Source organism: Rhagoletis pomonella, unplaced genomic scaffold (assembly GCF_013731165.1).
Source record: "Rhagoletis pomonella isolate Grant_MI unplaced genomic scaffold, Rhpom_1.0 Rhpom_scaffold_00013, whole genome shotgun sequence".
Classification (NCBI taxonomy): domain Eukaryota; kingdom Metazoa; phylum Arthropoda; class Insecta; order Diptera; family Tephritidae; genus Rhagoletis; species Rhagoletis pomonella.
In genome coordinates, this window is record NW_023458567.1 from 9,224,868 (window position 1) to 9,246,441 (window position 21,574).

At 33.7% G+C, this 21,574-nt stretch overlaps 1 protein-coding gene across 1 annotated transcript in view; it reads left to right on the forward strand.

Annotated features, from left to right (window-relative positions):
• LOC118748333 (high affinity cGMP-specific 3',5'-cyclic phosphodiesterase 9A-like) overlaps positions 1-20,315 on the forward strand; it is an 80,441-nt gene extending 60,126 nt beyond the window's left edge. The window contains exons 5-8 of the mRNA XM_036482708.1: positions 7,909-8,035; positions 8,242-8,537; positions 8,633-9,077; positions 17,566-20,315. Of these exons, the coding sequence (XP_036338601.1) occupies positions 7,909-8,035; positions 8,242-8,537; positions 8,633-9,077; positions 17,566-19,023 (2,326 nt within the window). The 3' untranslated portion in view covers positions 19,024-20,315. The remainder of the gene's footprint in view (positions 1-7,908; positions 8,036-8,241; positions 8,538-8,632; positions 9,078-17,565) is intronic.
• Positions 20,316-21,574: the final 1,259 nt, after the last annotated feature.

The following is a 21,574-nucleotide window of genomic DNA, read 5'->3' on the forward strand; positions in this document are numbered from 1 at the left end:
TAAAATTCTAATTAATCTTTTTTGAAGCGTAAAAATTACTTTTCATGTATTATTTTATAAAATGTTTGGGAAAATTAAGTTTTCCAACAAAAATGTGCTAAAATTTCGATATCCATTTGGACGTGTAAAAATTATTTTATTGAAATGAGATTCAAAAAACCTTTTTTAAATTTACAAACTAACACAAAAAATGCTTTTTAAATTTTTACTATAGTTTTTTAAAGTAGAAAACAATTTTCCAAAACAAAAATGACTAAAATTTTATATTTTGGGACAAAACAAAGATATCAAAAAAAAAGTTCAATAATTTTGATATCACAAAAAATACTGTTTAAATTTTAACTATAGTTTTTTAATATAGAAATCAATTTTCCAAAACAAAAATTACTAAAATTTGGAGTTCAATATTTTTGATTATGGTTTTGAAATGTAAAAATAAATTTTTCCAAAAAAATTAATTAATAAAATCTGGATTTTGTTTTTAACGATATAGTCCGTTAAAAACAGTAGCACCCGAACTCATAAAAAATAAAAGAGGATTTAACTGCTTAGTAAATCGAAAATTTTTATGAAAATATTACTTTATAAAGCTCTTTAAACCTTTTTTTTCAAGAAGAAGGCCGTTCAATTTTAATTTTACTTTTGAGTATAGAGCTTAACTTTCCCCAAACAAAAGCAAGAACTTGTATAGTAAATTTTCAAAAACAAAACAAACATTCAAATTTTAGTTTTGCTTTCGAGCGCAAAATTCTCCTTTCCAAAAAGTAAAAGCCAAAATCACAAAAATGTGGAGTATGATTTTGGCACGTAAGAATTGACTTTCCAAAAAAATTTCACAAAATAAAATTAAAATTTTGCTGCTGAAGCTCAAGAATTAACTTATTAAATTTTACCGTTGAAACGTAGAAATCATGTTTCTCCAAAAAATATTTAAAAAAAACATACTTTGGGACACTTTTTGCCCAAAATTACGGCAGGGTATTATGCTAAATTTTGTGCCTTCTGAAAAACTACGTGTTACACACATAAAAAAATTCCCTCAGAATTGACTATTTAAAATTACTACAAAAAAATTTATTAAAAATTTTGTCAGATATTCGGTAAATAAAAGCAGACGCTAAAAACTAATAGCTCTTTCGGGCACAAAGTCCAGTTCCGATTAAATTTAAATTATCAAAAGAATCAAAATGTATTTATGTATGCATGTAAATATGTAGGTATTTTGTTTTCTCTATTACGGCAGTCAACGGAGTACATAAATTCTTAACTTTTCGTTACATTTCTTTCTAAAGTATCTTTGGTTCCTATAGCTTTGCCTTAAATACTCTTGACAAAAAAAAATATTAGTTACACTTACAAACAAAAACAAATTAATTCAAATTTAAAATGACTTAGCCGCACGCGCTTTAGTACTTGAGTTTGCTTTGCTTCTTATTTTCTCAAGCTATGCCACGCTCTACTCGACTCTGCGCCATGGCAACGTAAGGAATAAATTTTTCCTTATTTAGTAGTTATTTGGAATCATTAGTTAATAAGATTTATCTTTAAGCTCTTTGAGATGGAGGCGGTAGCAGAAGGTGAAAAACGAGGTGGTGTTTTTGCGCTGAGACGCGCTGGCAACTTTGCATAGCGACAGCGCCGACATTCGCGAGAAGAGCAATTAATTGCGTTTTCTGTTTGGCTTTGACAATTCGAAGACAGATGTCGCTAGTCTCGGCGCAGCATGTTCTTGGAGATTGTTGAATTGATGTGCCACCGTGTAGGCTTATACCAGTCAATCTACTAGTTTAGTCAATGCCTGGAGTGCCTTTTCACTGCGGACATGTTTGCGTAAAAGAGATGAACATAAACAGTAATATTGCCGCAATTATTCCATTAAATGTACAACTGAATCTGAAATTTCCGTAGAAATCTACTACGGTCTCAATTAGAAGACGAAGAGTCTCGTCAATAGCCTAAAAATGTCTCTTAACGAGTACAGGGATTTATACAAAATTAGGACATACGAAAAAATTTCGGAAATTTCAGGAAAAAAATTTAGAAGTTCCTTAAAAATTTCGAAAAGTTTCGAAAATATCTCAAATGATTCAAAAATCCCTACAATACCGGAAAGGTGCGGCGAAAAGTTCCGACAAATTACGAAAACATGAACGAACAGTTCCGAAAAACCGAACTGTTACTTGTTATTTCTATATTAAATCATGTTATTCAAAAAAGATTTTAAAATTTTCTTAAGAAATTATTTTAGTTATAAAGTATTTGATATTTTTTTTTTTTTATTTTATTTAAATTTTTAGTTTTAATTTTTTTGTTTCATAGATTCTTAATTCATTTTATCTTATTTCAAAGTTAATTTGATCTCTTTTCTTGTATTTTTAAAGAGTTTTCTCTCACTATCTTCTTAAATTAATTTTCTGGCTCTGTAATTTGGACACAATTTTTTTATTTTACCTTTATTATTTGATTTTTCTTTCTTTTAGTTTGCTTTATTTTATTTTACTATAATTTATTTTACTTTATATTATTTAGTTCTGCTTTTTATTACTTCATTTTATTTTATTTGAATTTATTTGACTTTACTTTGTTTTACCATAATTTTATATTTTGTTTTATATATTTTTTTTATTATTTCTCTCGTCGTTTGCTAAAAATACTTTTCTAATTCTAGATTATTTATAATTTTTTTTAATATTTTTTTTCTAATATTTTATTTTATTAATTTTATTATATATCTAACATTTTTTAATTATATTACCTGACCATTTTCTCATGCAATTTTATTAAATTTTTTTATTGAAGTTTTATTAATTTTTTGTTTTATTTATGCATCTTTTTCCGTCTTATTTAATTTAAATTGACTTTATTTTATATTTCTAGTTTACTAAATTTTGCTTCGTTTTATTTTATTTGTTTTACTTTATTTCGTTTTTAATCTTCTCTTGCATTTTCTTAGAATTAGGAAAATTTTTGTATTATAAAATTTTTATTTTTGAAATTTTGTTTTATTTTCGTTTTATTCGTAATATTTATTTTACCTAAAAATTTCCTAATGAAATATTTATTTTATTAACCGAAAAGGAGGAAATTATCAATTCATCGAAATATTTTTTTATGTGTATTGCCGAATAAATTGGACCAGGGTGGTCCCATACTAAATTGGTTCAGTTTCGATGAACAAAAAATTCGTTTGTATTTTTGCTTACTTATTTCATTTTTCATTTCCTTTTTGGTTTATTTATCTTTTTCTGTTTCATCTTGTTATTTATTTAATTAAATTTTGTTTTTTTTTTTAATTTTCATTTTCTTTGTTTTTAACCGACTTCAGACTTCAAACAAAGGAGGAGGTTTTCAATGCGACGGAAAATACTTTTTTATTTAAGTTGCCGCATAACTTTTGGCCACTTGGTACCTCGAAAGTGATCCCATACTAATTTGCTTTCGTTCCGATCATTGAATCTTGAATAAATCAACGGTACTCCTAAATTTTTGTATGAGATTGAAGTCGGTTTTGGTTTTTTGCTTAAAAAATACTTGTTATTTTATTGATTATTTCTCTAATTTTTAGTTTTTCACGCATATTTTCTGATTATCTCACCATGAATTTAAATTATTTTTTCCTCTTCAATTTTAGTTTTATCAAATTTTCTCCTTCCATTTAATATATCAGATATCTCAAAATTTCATCAAAACCATTGAGCGTAAAAAAAAAATATATATGTATATTTTTTTCGAAAAATCATCGCATCAAAGCTTTGCATATCATTAGTAAGCGCACATACAGGAAAAGATGTATATGCAAATACATAAATTTAAAAGCGTAAACTCACAGCGAAAACTCCACTCTCCGTTTTACACGCTCGACAACGATGTATATTACATAGTAAAAAATTTTAATTACGAGTACTAAATAAGCGCACACGCTGCGCTCATCACTTATAAACTGTTATGGCTGGGTGTTGGTCATGGTGGTAGTGGTGAAACTCACGCCTGTCAAAGCAAGTACATAGCCGTGGCTTATATGTATGTACATCTGTATGCTTTTTTTGCGTCGTTGAAGCTGCTACAATTCACCTGGCCGCCGGCTCAACACTTAATTAAATGTTACACATACCGCATGTAGCCGTAGCCGCCGAGCTAGAATATTCAGTTTATATGACTGTTAGTGAAGCTGCCTATGTACGTATAGATTTTTGCGCATGTATATGGTGCATGTGTGCGCGTATGAGTATTAGCCACAAAAAAAAAATGTGTGCATAGGTTTGGTTTCTTTTTTTTCGAACGTTTTTTTACTGCATACCAGCACCTTTTTGCGGCCATGCACCGTCGCTATGAATATTTTGGTTTTGTGTTACGTTTGCTTGTGGCTGTGTTGGCAGATGTACATACATATGTGAGTTTGAATATTTTTTATATATGTGCTTGTACATGCGCACAGGCATTTTATAGCTTTAAATGGTGTCATATGACAACGCTTGACCGGCACTCACGTGCTTATATCGGGCACCACTAAAAATATGTTTCATATTTTTGATAGCCTAAATTTAGGCTGCATAGCTGGTAGAGGCTGCAATTAGTCATGGATAGGAAAATATATGTACACTCAGAAACATTTATTTTGGTTTTATATTTGCCATTCACCTTAGCGGCCACTCATACGCCCCGTCGTCCATCAATTAAGTATGTTTTACAAATACTTATGTATGAGTTATATATTTATGTATAAAGCATAACAATCAAATGCTATTAAAGGACAAAACGAAAGCAGAAGACGCACAGTTTTTTGAGGTAATTATACCGATTGCCTTACAATTAACATTTGTTTAGAACATAATTTGAAGGAAGCCAATGAAAGGCAGCAAATTATAAGGGAGCGAACGTAAGCAGTTTCAATACAAAAACAAAAAATAAATAAAATAAAAAGGAAGTCAAAACAAAACAATACTACGAAAAACAATCTAAATACTAAAAAGCGACAAAATGGAAAACTTTCAACAGAAAAGTGACGAACAATGCGAAAAATTAAATACAATGTAGACAAATTTAACGCCAGTCAAACAACTAAGTAACTTACGAGAGCGTACAATGTGATGTGGGTCAAGTTGTACGAAAATGTAATTAAAACTTTTGCATTCATGACCGCTGTTTCAATGTGTGTGTGTGTGTGTGTGTGCGCGCATGAGAAATTGCTTTTATTTTTTCCCCATTATTTTCTCTCGCTTTTTGCTTGACTGCTTTAGTCAACTTTTTTATGACTTGAGCAACCGTCATGAATATGCTTTCAAAAAGTTGCTGAACGTAGCATAATTTCATAGGTGCAAGAGATATAAATATTGAAGAAAATTAAGGAAATTTAGCATACGATATACAGTGCAAGTTGTTTCACTTTTGAGGGGACGGTAATCGCTAAACGAGTATCTCCTTTGCTGACTGGTATGGCGACTCGGCTATAAATTTAAAAAATAATAATTTTTCTAAAATTACATACATGGAAGTTTTTAACGAAATTTTAAATTTTTGGTAAGGAATTTATTCTTATTTTAGAAAAATAAACTTTTGGCATGAAATTTTGTGCAAGTATTTTTTAGTTTGCAAGTTTTAGTCTGTAGATATCTCATTTGTCTATAAGAAAATATTTTTCTGTCGACTAGTACATAAATTAATAAAAAGAAAATTATACTAGATTAGAATTATATTCTGCGTAGCATATATGTAGCACAAAACTAAAGGAAAATTTAAGGAAATGATAAAAAAAAATTAGAAAAAAAAATTTGGAAATGTGTGTTCTTATAGAGATATTTTTTAGTTTGAAAAAAAAAATAAGAAACTAAAATTAACTCGCCTCTTGTATTCGGAATAAAATTGTTTAGGGAATATAATTTAAAACTTTTTTTATTGAAAAAAAGTGCATAGCTAAAAAAATAAAAAAAAAACATCGTTGAAATAATTTATTTATTTAAATTATTTTATTCATAATAATTACCGTCCCTGGTTTTTTAAATATTGCACACAGTTTGAATTGGATTTGAGTATCGTTTTGCTGTTCGCTCGTTTTTGGCGGTTCGCCGGCTAACTGTGCTTTTCATCCGTTTGGAAAAAAAATATTAATTTTCAATGAAAGTTTTCTTACGGAAGTATTTTCTGATCGGAAAAAAACAAAATTTGATATAAAAAAAATATACAGAATATATCGAGCCTTGCCCGCCAAAAAAGCGTAAGCGACATTTTTTCCTAACTAATTAAAAATATGGAAATTTTTGTGTTACTTCTCAGTATTTTTTATTCCGAATAAATTTTATTTTATTATATTGGTAAACTTTGCGTATAACTTTGAAAAAATGGGACACAAAATTTTTTAAAAGCTACCTAAAAGAAATCCATTTTTTTATTAGCCTTTACGTCGAAAGAATTAAAAAAACTTTGCATTTTTAAATATTTATGTAAAAATTTAAAATTAAAAGTGATGAAAATTAAAAATTTCTGAATTATACATGATCTCAGTTTCTTGCGCTTCAAAATTTTAAAATTTCATAAATCTTTATGCTTAAGCAATTTTTAATTTTAATTCATTTTTACTTATAAGTTGAAAAAATGTAAACTCTAATATTTTCATGAGCAACTGACAGGAAAATAATGGCATCGTTTTGATAGTTATGCAATATTTAACATTTTCTCAATTGAATTTTTTTTAGAAATTAAAAAAATTCAGTTCTAAAGCAATGAACTATTTCTAAAAGCAGGACTCAATTTTTGTATTGAAAAAAAATTTATTTTTCAGATTTAATTTTTTTTAATTTTTGCTTAAAACTTGAAAAAATAATCACTTAAAGGATAATTAACGCTTTTTTAGTAAAAATAAAAGCAATTTATTTTTTGGAGCACAACTTAATTTTTGTGCCTACGAAATTAAAAATTTTCATTAATTTTTACCTAAAACTATGATATTATTTATACACTAATATTTTTAAGAAAACTCAAACAATATTTTTTAAAATATGCTACCGTACCAATCTTTTTTTGTATATGAAAATATAAAACCTAAATATTTTTAATACATTGACAAAAAGCTTGGCTTAAATGAAATGAAAAAATTCACTTTTTAGAATATGATAAATTCTTTGTAATTAAAAAGAGGAATTTCATTAAATAAATATTTTAATTTTTGGCTCAAGTTTAAGTCTTTTTACACAAAAAGTGGAGTATTTTGTATTTTTGGAATACAATTGAGTTTTGGCGAGGTATTAAATGTAAAATATTAGGATAATATCTATTTCAACTTTTTTCCAGTTTTCCAACATGAGGAAAATAGATATCGCTCCTTTACTTCAATAGTGGCATAATCCAAAAAACACAAATATTGAGTTAATTACTCAGAAATTACCCCCTCTTCTTCTCCTAAGTTGTATAGAAATTTCATAGATGTATTGATTGCCAGTAGCTCACTAGAATAAAATATGTATTCATTTTTACTATGGGAGTATATGTAAATTCAAAACTTTAAAGCCGTTTTTCTCGAGTTTGGTTTTATTTTTGAGTTATGACACTATTTAAGTAAATGACACTATTGAATGTACATATTTTACTTAAAATTTCGATGGTTCAGCGCCGTAACGATTCAGGTGTTTGGCTGCTAACAAAGCTATTTGTGGCTTTAATTTTCTCTTTGATGGTAGGAAAATATGTTGAAAAATATTCCTCTGTTTAATTTTGAGTTGTGAAAATAACGAGTTGTGGAAAATTTGCTGGCCTTGGAAAATGTCATACAAAATCCCTTGCAGCGGTTCCATTACAAAATGCAAATATCACTTTTAGAATTTTCTGGAATTTCTTTGCTCTTTTCCTCCTTTTGTATTGTGCAATTATATTACTCTATGTTCATGTTCGTTTGCTCTTTTCGGTTTTCAATTACAGAGAAATACGTGAGGGTATCATACGTTGCATTTTGGCCACGGACATGGCGCGTCACAATGAGATACTAACACAGTTCAAAGAGATTACACCCATATTCGATTACTCAAATCGTGCGCACATCAATTTGGTGAGCTGAAAAAAAAAACAACAAACAAGTTTTACTATTTGTAACTTACTTTTGCTGGATAAGAATTTTTTTTGATTTTTCAGTTTAATAATTTTCGTAATTTGTAGTATACTTTAAGGAGTTCAGTTCATCAGATTATTTACATTTGGCTTTATGTCTCATCATCTCACTTTCCCTTCTCGTTTTCCCTTTCTTCCCCCTAACAGCTCTGCATGGTGCTCATCAAAGTGGCAGACATCTCAAACGAAGCGCGTCCCATGGATGTCGCCGAACCTTGGCTTGATCGTCTGTTACAGGAATTTTTCGCACAAAGCGCAGCCGAAAAGTCTGAAGGACTGCCCGTCACACCCTTCATGGATCCGGATAAAGTTAGCAAGCCCGGTTCACAGGTGCGTTTTATCGGTTTGGTGCTATTACCGCTCTTCGAAGCCTTGGGCGATTTGGTGCCTGAAGTGATTGAATTGATTATAATACCAGTGCGCATAGCGCTCGACTACTATAGGTGAGTTTGAGTCGTTTATCGCTCTCTCTCTCCCGCTCTCCTATTTTTAAGTTACTATTTTGCTCATTGCTCTAACCCTCAATCTTACTTCACAGACGCTTAAATGATGCTCAAAATAAATCGCGCAAATCTGTCGCCGACGCCGCCTCCATGGCCGCATCGGACAATATTAGCGCTGCCTCGGATGGTGGCGGCAGCACAACTGCTGTCGGCGGTACACATGCTCATAGTCCAGCGGCTGGTGCGAATGGTCAGGGTGCAGCAGGTGCCAGCACCGCCTCAACGGGCACCAGCACAACTACCACAGCTGGCGCCGGTGGTGGCGGCTCCGGCAGTGGTGGCACCAACTCTGGCGGCAGTATTTCACCACAAATGCCACGCTCACAATCGGGCATTAGTGTGAAGTCCCGCCGGAGTATACCATCACAGAAATCCGCTTCACGCACATCCGTCGATGAACCGCAATGTTTGGCAGCTGAACTGCACGATTTGCCGGAGGGTAGTGAGAGTGGCGATTCGGAAACGGCTACGGAAGTGGATGTAAGTAGATACTCGGTATGAGGGGGGGGCGTATTTATTGTTGGGAATTTCGTACTCCAAAGAAATAGTGTATGTAATTTTTTTTAGTAATGGAGCAGCATATCTAAAGGGTATCACACACATGTGCCAAAAAAATCTCGGGTAGGATAGGAGCCATTAAGTCGTACGAAAGCAAATTTGTAATTTTTTTTCTTAGTGGATTCTGGATTCGCAGAGTTTGAGTAGACGAATAACTAAATAAAAGCTGGACTCATGAATCGCCTAAGGATGGAGCTCTTAAATGGAAGAAATAAATCCCTGAAATATTTTGTAAAATTACCCAAGTTCTAATGTCATTCTTTTACTCTTTCGCGATGTTTTGCTAGATCGTTTATACGAATCAATGCACACTTTTCTTAAAATTGAGGAAACCAACAATATTTCAGCAACTCTAATAATAGAAGTTTAAAAAGTCCCTATTCTCGTTCTCGTAGATGAAAGTTTTCGGTTGCTCGTAGCTCTCCTCAGATTTTGACTATTTTTCGTGTACTGAAACTTTTCAGAAGCTTCGCATCATCTCTCTAATAAAAGACAAATTTTCTTTCTTATAAAGAACGTCTAAATATACCTGATTCGCAAGTTCAAACGTATACCCATATTATTGCCAAAATACAATATAAACAATCATATATATTTTATGTGCCTACAATAGCAGAGTATTGGTCTTTCAATACGGTAGTAAAACCCGTTGTTGAATATGCGATTGGTGTCATTACTGGCATCCCTCCTTTGTATATTCTCATTGAAAAAGAGGCCTGCTGGAGCGCCCTATGGCTTGCCCAATACGATCAGCATGAAAAGTGGAGATCTTCGGGGTTTTCTGAAAGTTCTCAAGCAATTCCTGGATGATCCCGCTATCAAGTTGACGGACCTCATGCTACCGAAGTTATCCTTCAACTAACGCTAAAAGGTCAGATTTCCTGCAAGAGACTGCTGTGAAGCGCTAATAACTATGATTGATGAAGGGTCCCAAGTATGGTATATAGATGGACGACGCGCATACAGGCATGTAGGCGTACTTGGACCAATATTCCAGAAAAATGTGCCAACAAAAGGACTGACTGTCTCGCAAAGCGTGTAGCCCAAATGCACATGCATGGTCCGGAGCCGTTCTGCGGTACATCTAAAGAATACACTACAGAACTATTTAGGAGCTGCCCACTTCTGTAGAGGTAGACTGAAGGTTTTGTGGGTTGGTGGAGAAAAGCTCAGAGCATATTCTATTTATGGGACTGCCCATTACAAGACTGACACAGCTTGGGCAACGATTGTCCTCTCCATCCAAAATTTGAAGCATGGCACCTTCCAAGACGCCTAACTTCTGAGCCTTACTTCGGAGTGATTACAATAAGGGTTTAGCACAATAGATCTTCTTAGGTGGCCGTGCAAGTATTCCCCACGTAATAACTATAATAAAAAAAGAGAAATACACTAACCACAATATGTTTCCGTACAGTGTTTTTTTTTAATATTTGCAACGTTTTTCGCCAAAATTTTTTTTTCGTTAATTTTTAATAGAACTATAGTTCATTCTGCATCAAATGGCATATAAATTAATAATTCAAAGTTTTTACAAAATTTAGAAAACTTTGACAAATTTTCAACTTAAAATAAAATTTTGAATTTTTTTGAATGTGCAGTTTTGTAGTTACATAACTCAATTTCAGAATATGAGCAACATCATCAGCAATAAAAATCCTCAAAAATCAACGGTAGATTATAGCCACTTAAAACTTGCATTTTATTATACTAAAATTGAGTGAGCTACCAAACTGCTTACTCAAAAAAATTTGTTTAAAAGTTGGAAATTTTGGTGAAAATTTGTCGAATTTTCCTAAATTTTGTAAAAACTGTGAATCATTATTTTATACGCACTTTAATGTAGAAACAACTATATTTCTATTAAAAACTAACGAAAAAAAAATTTATTACGAACAACATTGCAAATATTTAAACAAAAAACACTGTACGGAAACACAATCTGGTGAGTGTATATTTGTGCGAGTATGTAGAGCAAAATGAATTGTTATATGGAGTCAATTTGTTTTTATTGCTCTACATTTTTTATAAACCTGACAGTGGAAAAAAAATTAATTAACAAAAATTCAAAAGAATTTTTTGTATGTTTTGACTGGTTTTGGTAAGAAATTTTGGTAGGGAAAAAATGGTCCGTGGCAACACTGAGTGCACACTCATTAGGTAGTTCATTAGTGTTACCACAGAAAATCATCTTCATTTAAACGGTGAAATTGGTTAAACACCTATTAAATTAGATCTTAAATTGAGCTTCTAATAGAGATAACATTCTTGAGTTAATTCAAATACAAAATATATTAATCATGCCGGAGAGAAAAAGTGATTCGAACCTAGATTTCGGTTGGTCTTATTAGTTTGTCATGGTATTTTTTTCTTTTTTGGCAAAGTTTTTCTCCTAAACCTTTATTTAAAAGCTGCTACCTTCAGTTTTTTGGTTTGTTATCTATCTTTCTATCGATTTTGTTAACGTAACTGTTATCGATTTGATTATTGCTATTGTTATCGTTTTATTTCCCTTCATCGTTGTTTTTTATACATATCTTTATCGGTACCATAATTTTATTAATCGTTATCGATAGCATTTTCGGTGTTACTTCCGTAACTATATATTATATTTGGTGTTAAAGTTGGTAGTGTCACAATTATCAATACTGTTATCGTTAATATTGTAGATACCGTTTTGTTAAATGATGTAACTTTTCTAGCCGTGCTAGTTTTATTTTTTTTTTCGTAATCTGTACCTTTGGCTCTATCAATAAAGTAATAGTTATTGTTATTTTGATGGTTTTAGTTATCGAAATGATATCGTTTGCCTTAATATCGTCTATGTCTTTATCACTATCGGTATTACTATTGTCACCTTTCGAATTCGATAAATATCAATATAGGTGGATACTTTTTCGTATCGTTATCGCTTTCGACATTTTTATATGGCTGTTATATGTATAAATATATATTTTTATTTATCTTCTTTGTTATTCAATAGAATCATGTCTTTAACGATATCGATATTTTTCTGTTTGTTGTTGTTGTTAACGCTGTAGTTATCGATACAATTTTACTTGTTTTCAGGACTATCGATAAATATTTGGTTGTCTGTAGCTAAAGTGCTATCGAATATTATTATAGTTATTGACATCGTTTCATGTATGTAGTATGTATTTAACCTTAACCTTAACAGTTATGATCCCTATAATAAAAATCATAGGTTAACCATTGAAATTGGACTTTTATGATCAAATTTAACCGTTATATTATGACCTTTATCTTTTCAATGAAAAATAATCGTTGTTTTTGAATTTATATTTTTTCGATATTTTTTTTTCGTAATTTTTAATTTTAATTTTTTTTTGTCATATTATAACCGCCATCTTCAAACTTAATTTTTTAGATCACAAATGATTTAACTCGGTAATGAAAATGCGGTCTCCAATATAGATAACGATTAGATTTTATCCAAAAAATTTAAAATCAAATTTAGAGGTTAGTCTGAAATAGAAGTCCAAATTTAACGAATTAAAATAAAAAAATAACGATTTTGCAATGATCTTTAGATAAGAATCTTGATATTTAATGGTTATTTTCGTTCCCTGAGAGTTAGCGATAATATTTTAGTTTTCTTGTGGTTATAGCTTTTGCTATTGTTTTCAATGCGTATATAGAAATTATTTATCGATATCGCTATCGATTGTTGTTATTGGTTTCATTGAAAGTGTTATCGATATAATTATCACTTGCCTTTATTGATTTTAACGAAAATTTTGTCGTTATCGCTCTTCATAGAATTTGCATTTGCATTCGATTTTTCGATGAACATTTTCGTCTGTCAGCCTTCAACTATAAAATCCTCAAGAACACATACCCCCTTAAAGCTCTAGTCATATTTTACGCTGTCGACTTCCAAAGCTGTTTCATACCTAGATACTCTTTCAGAGTGAGTAATAAACTTTCCATTAAAATTTTATAAAAACTGCGCGCTTATAACTCTCTCAATTTCTACACTTCCGTTCCATTATTTTACCACCGCTTGTTTTACAATTATTTCAATTCAAATTACATCGTATTATCCCACCCACATAAAGCACTCGGTCAACTTACATATTTTTCAAAGTAGAAAAGTCAAGACTTATGAAACATCAGCATTTATTTATTGTTTATTTGAATTTGCATTGCCTACTTACGGGCGCCACTGCGCTATTGTCTGAAACTTTATCTTTATGACAATTCGCTTGGCATTACAAGCCTGAATACAAACAACAAAAATACGAATAACAAAAGCTGAAGCAACAACAACAAAAACAATTGAGTATGCTTAATAACAGTAAAGCCAGCGATGCGCTCAAAAATATGGCACGACCGTGCGCTAATCCTTTTTGAGCCGACGGCGAGGCGCTTGTAAATACTTACAACTTACAGCTTTTTATTTTAATTTACAATGATTAAGCGCGGGCAGCTCGCCTCCAACTACGCGCTCTCCAAACAAGCTGAGTACTTAGTGGCGAGGCTGAGCTTGCGGTTGGACGGCTGGTCGCGAGGCTGACTGACAGCCGGTGCAATGGCGTAGCAAACAATGTCCGACTGCCTGACTGTGTGCGTGCGTGTGAGTGTGAGTGTGTGTGTGCGTTGAGGCGTGAGTTAAATATTGTTGCATATTTTTATGGGCCAGCGTGTAATTAATTCGTGTTCTGCTTGTTGTGCATGGTGACTATACAGCCTTGTTTTATGCTTCATTTCTTGCGCTATGTAAATTTTAATGTCTTTTTGTTTGTGCACATTTTTGTTGTTATTGTTTTTGTAGTTGTAATTTTTATGTGAATCCCTTTTTAATAAAAAGCCATTCATACAGCATAACCAAACAACAATAAAAGTGCAGAAAGTGGTGCTAACAGACAGCTTGTAACATTTCCCAATTATAATTATTGTGCGGTTATGTCGCACAAAAGTATGCTACACTTTTCTGTTTGCTCTAACATAGCATTTTTAGCAAGCTTTAGCATATATAACGGGCGCGCTTAGCTCGTGCATACGATTGCAGCGTACGGGTGCTGAGTGCTTCCTGCGCTTAGTTTAGAATTGTTTCCTTTTTTGCAAACATTTTACAGTTTTTTTGTTTTTGTTTTGCGCTTTGTGGCAGTGCTGCGTATAATTAAAAATGATTGCATAATTTCGGGGTCACTTAAGTCATATTAGAACGCTTAATTTAAGCATTATGACAGCTAAAAATTAAGGGCTTAGCATCCGTTACTCAAATTGCGTAATTATAAGCTATGCTGGTTGATATGCCAGAAATTATGCCTGAAAGGGGGTGCCGGCAAAAAAGGGGTAAAAGCATATTTTTGTTGTTTACTGCTAGGCGTACAATGGCAAATTTATGTAATTGATATGGGCAGTCGCTAACAAAAAAGGCACACAAACTGAGAGAGTATGAGGGTTGCTCAGAAATTGTAAACTCTTGCGCTCGTAAAAGCCGTAAAGTATGCTACTTATTTTTAAACTCTCGCTTAATAGCTCATTATTTCGTAGAAAGCCTGCACGAGAGTTATATGGCACTAATTTAGTGACACTTTATTTACTTAGAGGTAAGAGAAATGCTTGAAAGCAATGTTGCCAGACTCACAGTTTTAACTTTTAATTATGGTTTTTGGGTGAGCTTACGGTATAAATTGTATTTTTTTTTTTTAATTTCCGATAAATTGCAATTTCTCTTTTGGTTTTTTTTTTTAAGAAAAATTTTTGCGATTAAAGGGGACGATAAAGAAGCAGCATTTCCTCATTTTAAACAAAAATGTTCTCAGCTGTCCTTTGCATTCCAGTCGCCAGAGCAAATATAAAAAGAATATTATCCCAAATCAATTTGAATAAAGTGAAAAATAAACTGAAAATTCCAGCACGCTCCGGTATTTACTACATACAAAGAATTCATTAAAACGAAATGTGATTTAAATGTTTCATTTCATTAAGCGACGTCACAAAATGGAGAAGGTTATCAATTCGACGGAATATTTTTTTATGTATGTTACCGCATAACTTGTGACCATGCTAACCGATTTTGAAAGGTTAATAAAATTAGACAACCTTAATTTTTTAAAACTCTTCGCTTTCGAAGCTAACGGTTTTTTGGTCTAAAATATACTTTTTTTAGGGAAAATTTACGGTTTTTGAAAAAAAAAAATCTGGCAAGACTGCTTGAAAGTAAACATATATATTGTTTTTTTTTCTTGGAAGTGCTTTATATATAGTTACAGGCAACAAGACGATGCATAGCCATTAAGTCAAAATATGGGTTTTGGCCCGGATAGCTCAAAATTTCGCTGAAATGATGAAACAAGAAATCATCTGCCTAAATGTAGGCAATCAAGACCATTTTATATATCCGCTATAAAAAAATATAGTTGAAAAATATTCAGGCCTGTTATGTACACAAAAAACAAAAAGAATATTTTGTAACGCCTGAAAGTATACAAGTATTTAGCAGTTTACTCTGTAGATTATGAAACTGTATTCAAAAAAATCTCTTTCACCACCTTCTACGTCTTTTTATAGACGGAAAGACCAAAAGGGTCTCATGTTTATTTGCAAATTTGTATGCCAAAAAGTAGGTAAATTAAGAGTACGTGCTGCATAATATTTTGACAGTGCAACAAATAGTAGGAAAAGATTTAGTATACAAATTGACAATTCGAAGTGTGTAAAGGCGTTTTAGTATTCAAAAAGCGATTGTTCAACGCCTGGAAGTATGCACGTTTTTCTGCAAAACGAGTTGCAGTTGGTTGAATCAGTAAAAAAAAAAAACATTCTAATAACGTGCTAAGTTTTTTGAAAGTTTCAATTTATTTTCAATTCAATTCAAACAATTTGTTTTTATTTTTTAATTTAGCACCCAATAGTATGCAAAGTATCGAACATGCTTTAATATGTTTTCGTAGTTAATGCAAAAACGTGACGGAGTTCATCAAATCTATCTTAGCAGCATCGTAACAATGTTGAAAGTTCACTTATAATTTAAAAAAATGAATAAGTCGAGCATTTGTAGAAAATAACCTGCACGCAAAAGTATGCGAACTTCGCCAACTTACCCTCCAATGCTTTCCTAATTAAATTAAGCCCTAAGAGATAAAAATTTAAAGCTCAAAGAAAGCAAAATACTTTTGTCTAGCTAAGAAATAATTGTTAAACGCCTAAAACATGCTAGCTTTCGTCTAAATACACTGTATTTAGTTCACGCAGTTCATAAAAGTGTTCACTGTTCCGATCATAGAAGTCTGTTCATAGTTAAAATAAAAAATGTCAAAAATTTTTCGCCAAAAGTATGCAACCTTTTAGTACGCAATTCTTCAATTTTTGCATTCAAGCGAAGCGCTGATTTGGAAATAAAATCGATAGCTCCGATTGTGTAAAAAGCACTCAAACAATTGAAAGATTCCAAGCCTAAAAGTATGCAGTACTTTTTATGCCAAAATATATGCAATGTTCGCAAGCAAAATGTCTCTTAAAATTGTCCAAAATAGAACTGCGTGAACAAAAAGTAAAAAAAAAGTTGAGAAGAACGCGCTGAGCACCTAAAAGTAAGCACTGTATAAAAAAAATTATCCATGGCCTAAAGTATGCTTGCCTCAGTTGTTCAAAAAGCTAATATAGAAAGGACGCCTAAAAGTATTGAATAGTGTTAACATCACTACAAAGCAGAGTCCTAAAGCATACAAATTTTTTCGCACTCCTAGCAACAAAAATGGTCATTCGAGAGAAATGTGTTTTAGCATGTACTGAGCTCCTGAAAGTATGGATAGTGTGTTCATTTCCGAAACAAAAGCCCGATAATCATTTTCATACTTGGCAGAAACTGTGTTAAGCAAATCAAGAAAAGCAAAATTTTCACATCCTCTATAAGCCATAATAACGTCAACTATTCAAAATTTTAATCGCCTGAAAGTATGCATATTTTAGGTGTCAGTCTTCGTATTTGTATCCCCAGTAAAAGTCTTCTTGTGAATTCAATAGAATAAACTCCTTAAAGAGCAAAGTGGTTAGATACGCCAGAAATTCAAGCAACCATTAGATAGTTGAAAAATATTTTTAACGCCAAAAAGTATGCACGTTATAGCTCAGTAAAACCGGTAAATAATCAGTGAGCGATAGGCCTAGCACCAAAAAATGCGCGCAATATGTGTACAAACATATGTACGAATTCCACACGAATTCTAAAGATCTCAATCGCGAAAGTTGTCTAGCGCCTAAAAGTATTTGTATTGAGAAGTGCTCTATCCATTCGTATGTCTTCTCAATTGTTTCTCGGTCATTCACAATAATGACAAAGGCACACCCCTCGTACGCTCCTCTAACTTAACTCTTAAATATGCTGCTCCAGTCTCCTTTCAAGACGCTCACTCACTCACTCATCGCTCTCCTCTTACAGGTCGCCGAGAAGACTTCCAAGTTCAAAGTGGACACCGAGGGCAGCAGCAATCGCTCGAAATCCTCTCATTCGACGTCGCGTAAGTCCTCGCGTGAGAAGCGCCCCTCCATGATGGGTGAGATGTGCAGCAGTGGCGGTGGTCAGCGCATACGCAATTCATATGGCAACATACATGGCTATCACTCCAATCGCTGTCACTTCAGCTCCAATCGCGCCGTCAGTCTGGATCAGTACAGCACCAATAATCGTCGCCTCTCCGACGGCCTGCAGCAGGTCATCTCCGACAGCAATGTCTTTTACAATCGTCAGAATCGTGGCAGCCTCGAGGCGACCGCCAGTCGGCTGGGCGAAGACTTGAATATGAATGCGCCTGGCATGGGGAGCGGCGTAGGTGGCGGCAGTGGTGGCGGTGCATCTGGCGCCACACAGTCTTCCACGCAGCCGCTCAATCCGAACAATGTGCCAAATGTGGAGTGCAGTGCCGGCATGGCGGCACATGTCAGCGGCGCGTGCACCGGTCAGCAGTCTTGTCAGCATCATCATGCACACCAACACGTCCACACCCACCACCAGCAGCAGTACCATCAACAACAACAGCAGCATTTGCAGCACTTGCAGTCATCATCGAATGGCAATCTCTCGCCCACCCAATTGCTGCAACCGAAATTGCAGCAGCACTGTTGCGCCGCAGCAGCGGCTGCAGCAGCTGTCGCCGCGGCAGCCAACACGTCCAACGGCCTAGGCGGCAATGGCGGCGGTGGCGCCACAATTTCCAAATCCTCCTGGAAGACACGGCTCAAACAGTTCTCCGACTACTTCGGCTTCTCCTTCGACAAAGGTGGCAAACGTTTCGGCAGCACACGCAGCTCGCCGTGTTCGGCGCGCAACAACAATGCCACCGGCTTATCGGGCGCACATCAGATAGCAGGTGGTGGCGCGTTTGATCCGCTACTCGGAAGCAGTGGCAGCGCTGGCAAGCCTCAGAGTATCTGCTGCACTATTTCGAATAATCTGCAGTCACCAGGGCTGCGCCACAAGTCACTAGCAGCTGGCGCTGGACTGCCTACACATTCGGAGCTGGTAAGTGCTGGGCGCCTGCGCGCCTACAGCCTGGACGTGCCCTGCAGCCACACAAGCAATCCACGTTACAGCAGCAGCAGCGGCGGTGGAGGCGACAGCAGTCGCAAGTCATCACGTCACGACGGTGGCACCACCGGCACCGGCGACGACAACAATAGCAACAATACGCTACACAGCAGTGGAGGCGGTGGCAGTGAAATGCCCACTTGTCTTCCGCCACCCATACGCATAGGCAGCGTGGACGCCAGCGATACGATACTCATTACAACTGGACTGCCGCGTGTCATTACGCCCGCGCAACTCGGTGAGACCGAGCCAAGTTTGAGCATCGATTTAGGTATGGCTAGTGGGTCTTCGTATGAGCCCTCGAAGATTTGACAACGGGGGAGCTCGGAGACAACAACGAATTCGCTCTCGAATAACGGTGCACTTGCAGCGCTGCTACAGCAGCAGCAGATGCTGCAAAAAGAGGCAGCGGCGGCAGCCTCGGGATCGCTGCGACACAGCTCCAGCTGTAATATGTCGTCGATGTCGCTGACCATTTGGTCGGCGCTGGGGCAGAGGCTCAGCGCGTTGGTGTGTCATTGCTGCGAACGAAAGTTGCCCGAGCCGGAGAATGTCTGAAGCGAAGAGTAGAAAGGTCTGGGTAAGGGTTGGCTGGGAGGGGTAGAGGGCTAGCAACGTTAGGGGAAAGGGAAAAGTGGTGCAGAAACATGCGCTATTGGGACAAAAGAGGGTGCGCAACAAATGTTGCGGGCTGGTTAGCAGGGTTTTGGGAAGTGGAAAATCCGGAAAGCGATGCGGAAATTATTTGCTGTTTTATTTCAAAATACGCGGCAAATGAAACCAAATGCCAGTGAGAACTATGATAATATTTTATATGAGCAAATTTAATGTTGCTGGCAACATGTTACTATAATACTACTTTTTTTGGAGAAAATAGGCGCAACTTGTAATATTTATCAACATAATCTGTGAAAGACTCTATGCCTATGAACAATATTTTAAAAGCTCGTAACATTTTCCTGCTACAGCATGCTGCTGGTAACATAGTGTCAAAAAAGTAGGTGTTTCGAAATTCCGAACATTTTAGAGAGTACAATTCGTCAGTAGCAACAAGTTGCTGACAACACTGCAGCAGCAACATGCCACAGGCAATATATAGTCCAAAAGTATGTAGCTCGACATGTCAACATTTCGACAAGTAAGTATTGCAATTTCAAAAGTCCACCAAGCCAATATTTTTATTGCAATATGTTGCCGAAAAATATGTTGTCAAACACTGCTGCATGGCGTATAAGTCTGAGAAATTGTCAATGACATTTTCAATCAGCCTTGTGGAAATGTAAACAAAAAATAGTTCAGCAACATGTTTCCGAGTCGCGGGTATATGTTGCGCAACATTGCTGCAAACAAACTGAAACCGAAAAATCTCTGCTAAAATAGTAAAATAGTAGCTCTGAACTAAATAGTATGTAGTTGAGCTAAATTTTTCCCTAAAAGTGGCCGGTGAAAAATAGACAGTCAATATGTTGCTGGCAACACTGAAATTGCATTTGTACGGCAGTACAGTGCTTTGAGTGTAATAGACTCGATTGCCGTTGAATCGGCGTAAAATATTTCGAAGTAAAGGGCATGAAAATTTGTGGCCTACATTCGGGCGCTGATCGAAAAAACCCGTTTAAATCATAGCAGTTTGATGCTAAATTATGCCATGAAATAGGACTTCTAAAAGTATTTACAAAATTTGAACAGACTTTCATTCAGTTTGAATTGTTTACATAAATTTGTTTCACGAAATTTAAAATTTTAAATAATTTATGTACATATATTTTTTAAGCAATTTTTTCCGATTGCAAACATTTTTCATATTCAACACCTTATTTAGAAATCCAACTTCTGTTCAAACCACCTGCACTCGTCACTTGCATTTCGTTGCTGCAAAATTAGTCAAATTAATTTTAAGTTTGGAGGTTATGTTTAATTGTTTAATTTCCGTAAGTGAAAAAAAATTGTCAAAAGTACGGCCCTAACCTGCCAAAATATAATGCGCTACACTTTTATTATACAATATATGTACATACATATATGTATGCTGTTTTTATTTGTTTGGTTATAAGTATGTTTTTAATTTGAATATGTATCTATAAAACCTAAGAATTTATAAAGAATTTACATTCAAAGGTATTTTAACTGAATATGTTCTAAGTTTTTGCCACTTTTGTTTGTGTTTGGTGTCTAAATGTTATATATTTATTACAGCTTGGCCATAACAAATTTTAAAAACTGAAAAAAATTTATGAATTATTTATATTTGTATGTTTTTTTTTGTTTTTGGAATTTTAAAAAACAAAATTTCAACTCATATATGTTTATATTTTTAGGGTATATGGTACTACTTTATAGTCAATATCTTAGTTTTAACTATATCATGCCAATAATACTATTTTGAAAGTAATTAGGTTAGGTTAGGTTAGGAAAACAATTAGGTTAAAAAAATGCAAAATAGTCATATTTTTTAAATTTAATATTTAATGATAACTTTAATTGCAATATTAATTGAAAAATAAATTAATTTGACAGATTGAAAATGCGCACACATTACAGAAAGCAGTTTTAAAATTATATATTTAAAAATTATATGGAAATGCCATTTAAATTTAATTTTTAATTTTTGTTTTTATGAATAAAGCCAGAAAATTAAAATTGAAATTTTCAATTTAATAAAAATTAAAATTTTCAATTTAATAATTTTTTTTTGTTTTTCGAAATTAACGTTTTGATTTTTGTTTACAAAAAATTAAAAAAAATGTAACAGGCAATTAGTAATTAGACATCCAAAATACAGTATAAATAAAAAAATCCTTAAATATTTTTAAAAGCTAATTCAACATTCTTTCATTAAAGCCTTTCTTTTTTTCTAGCATCA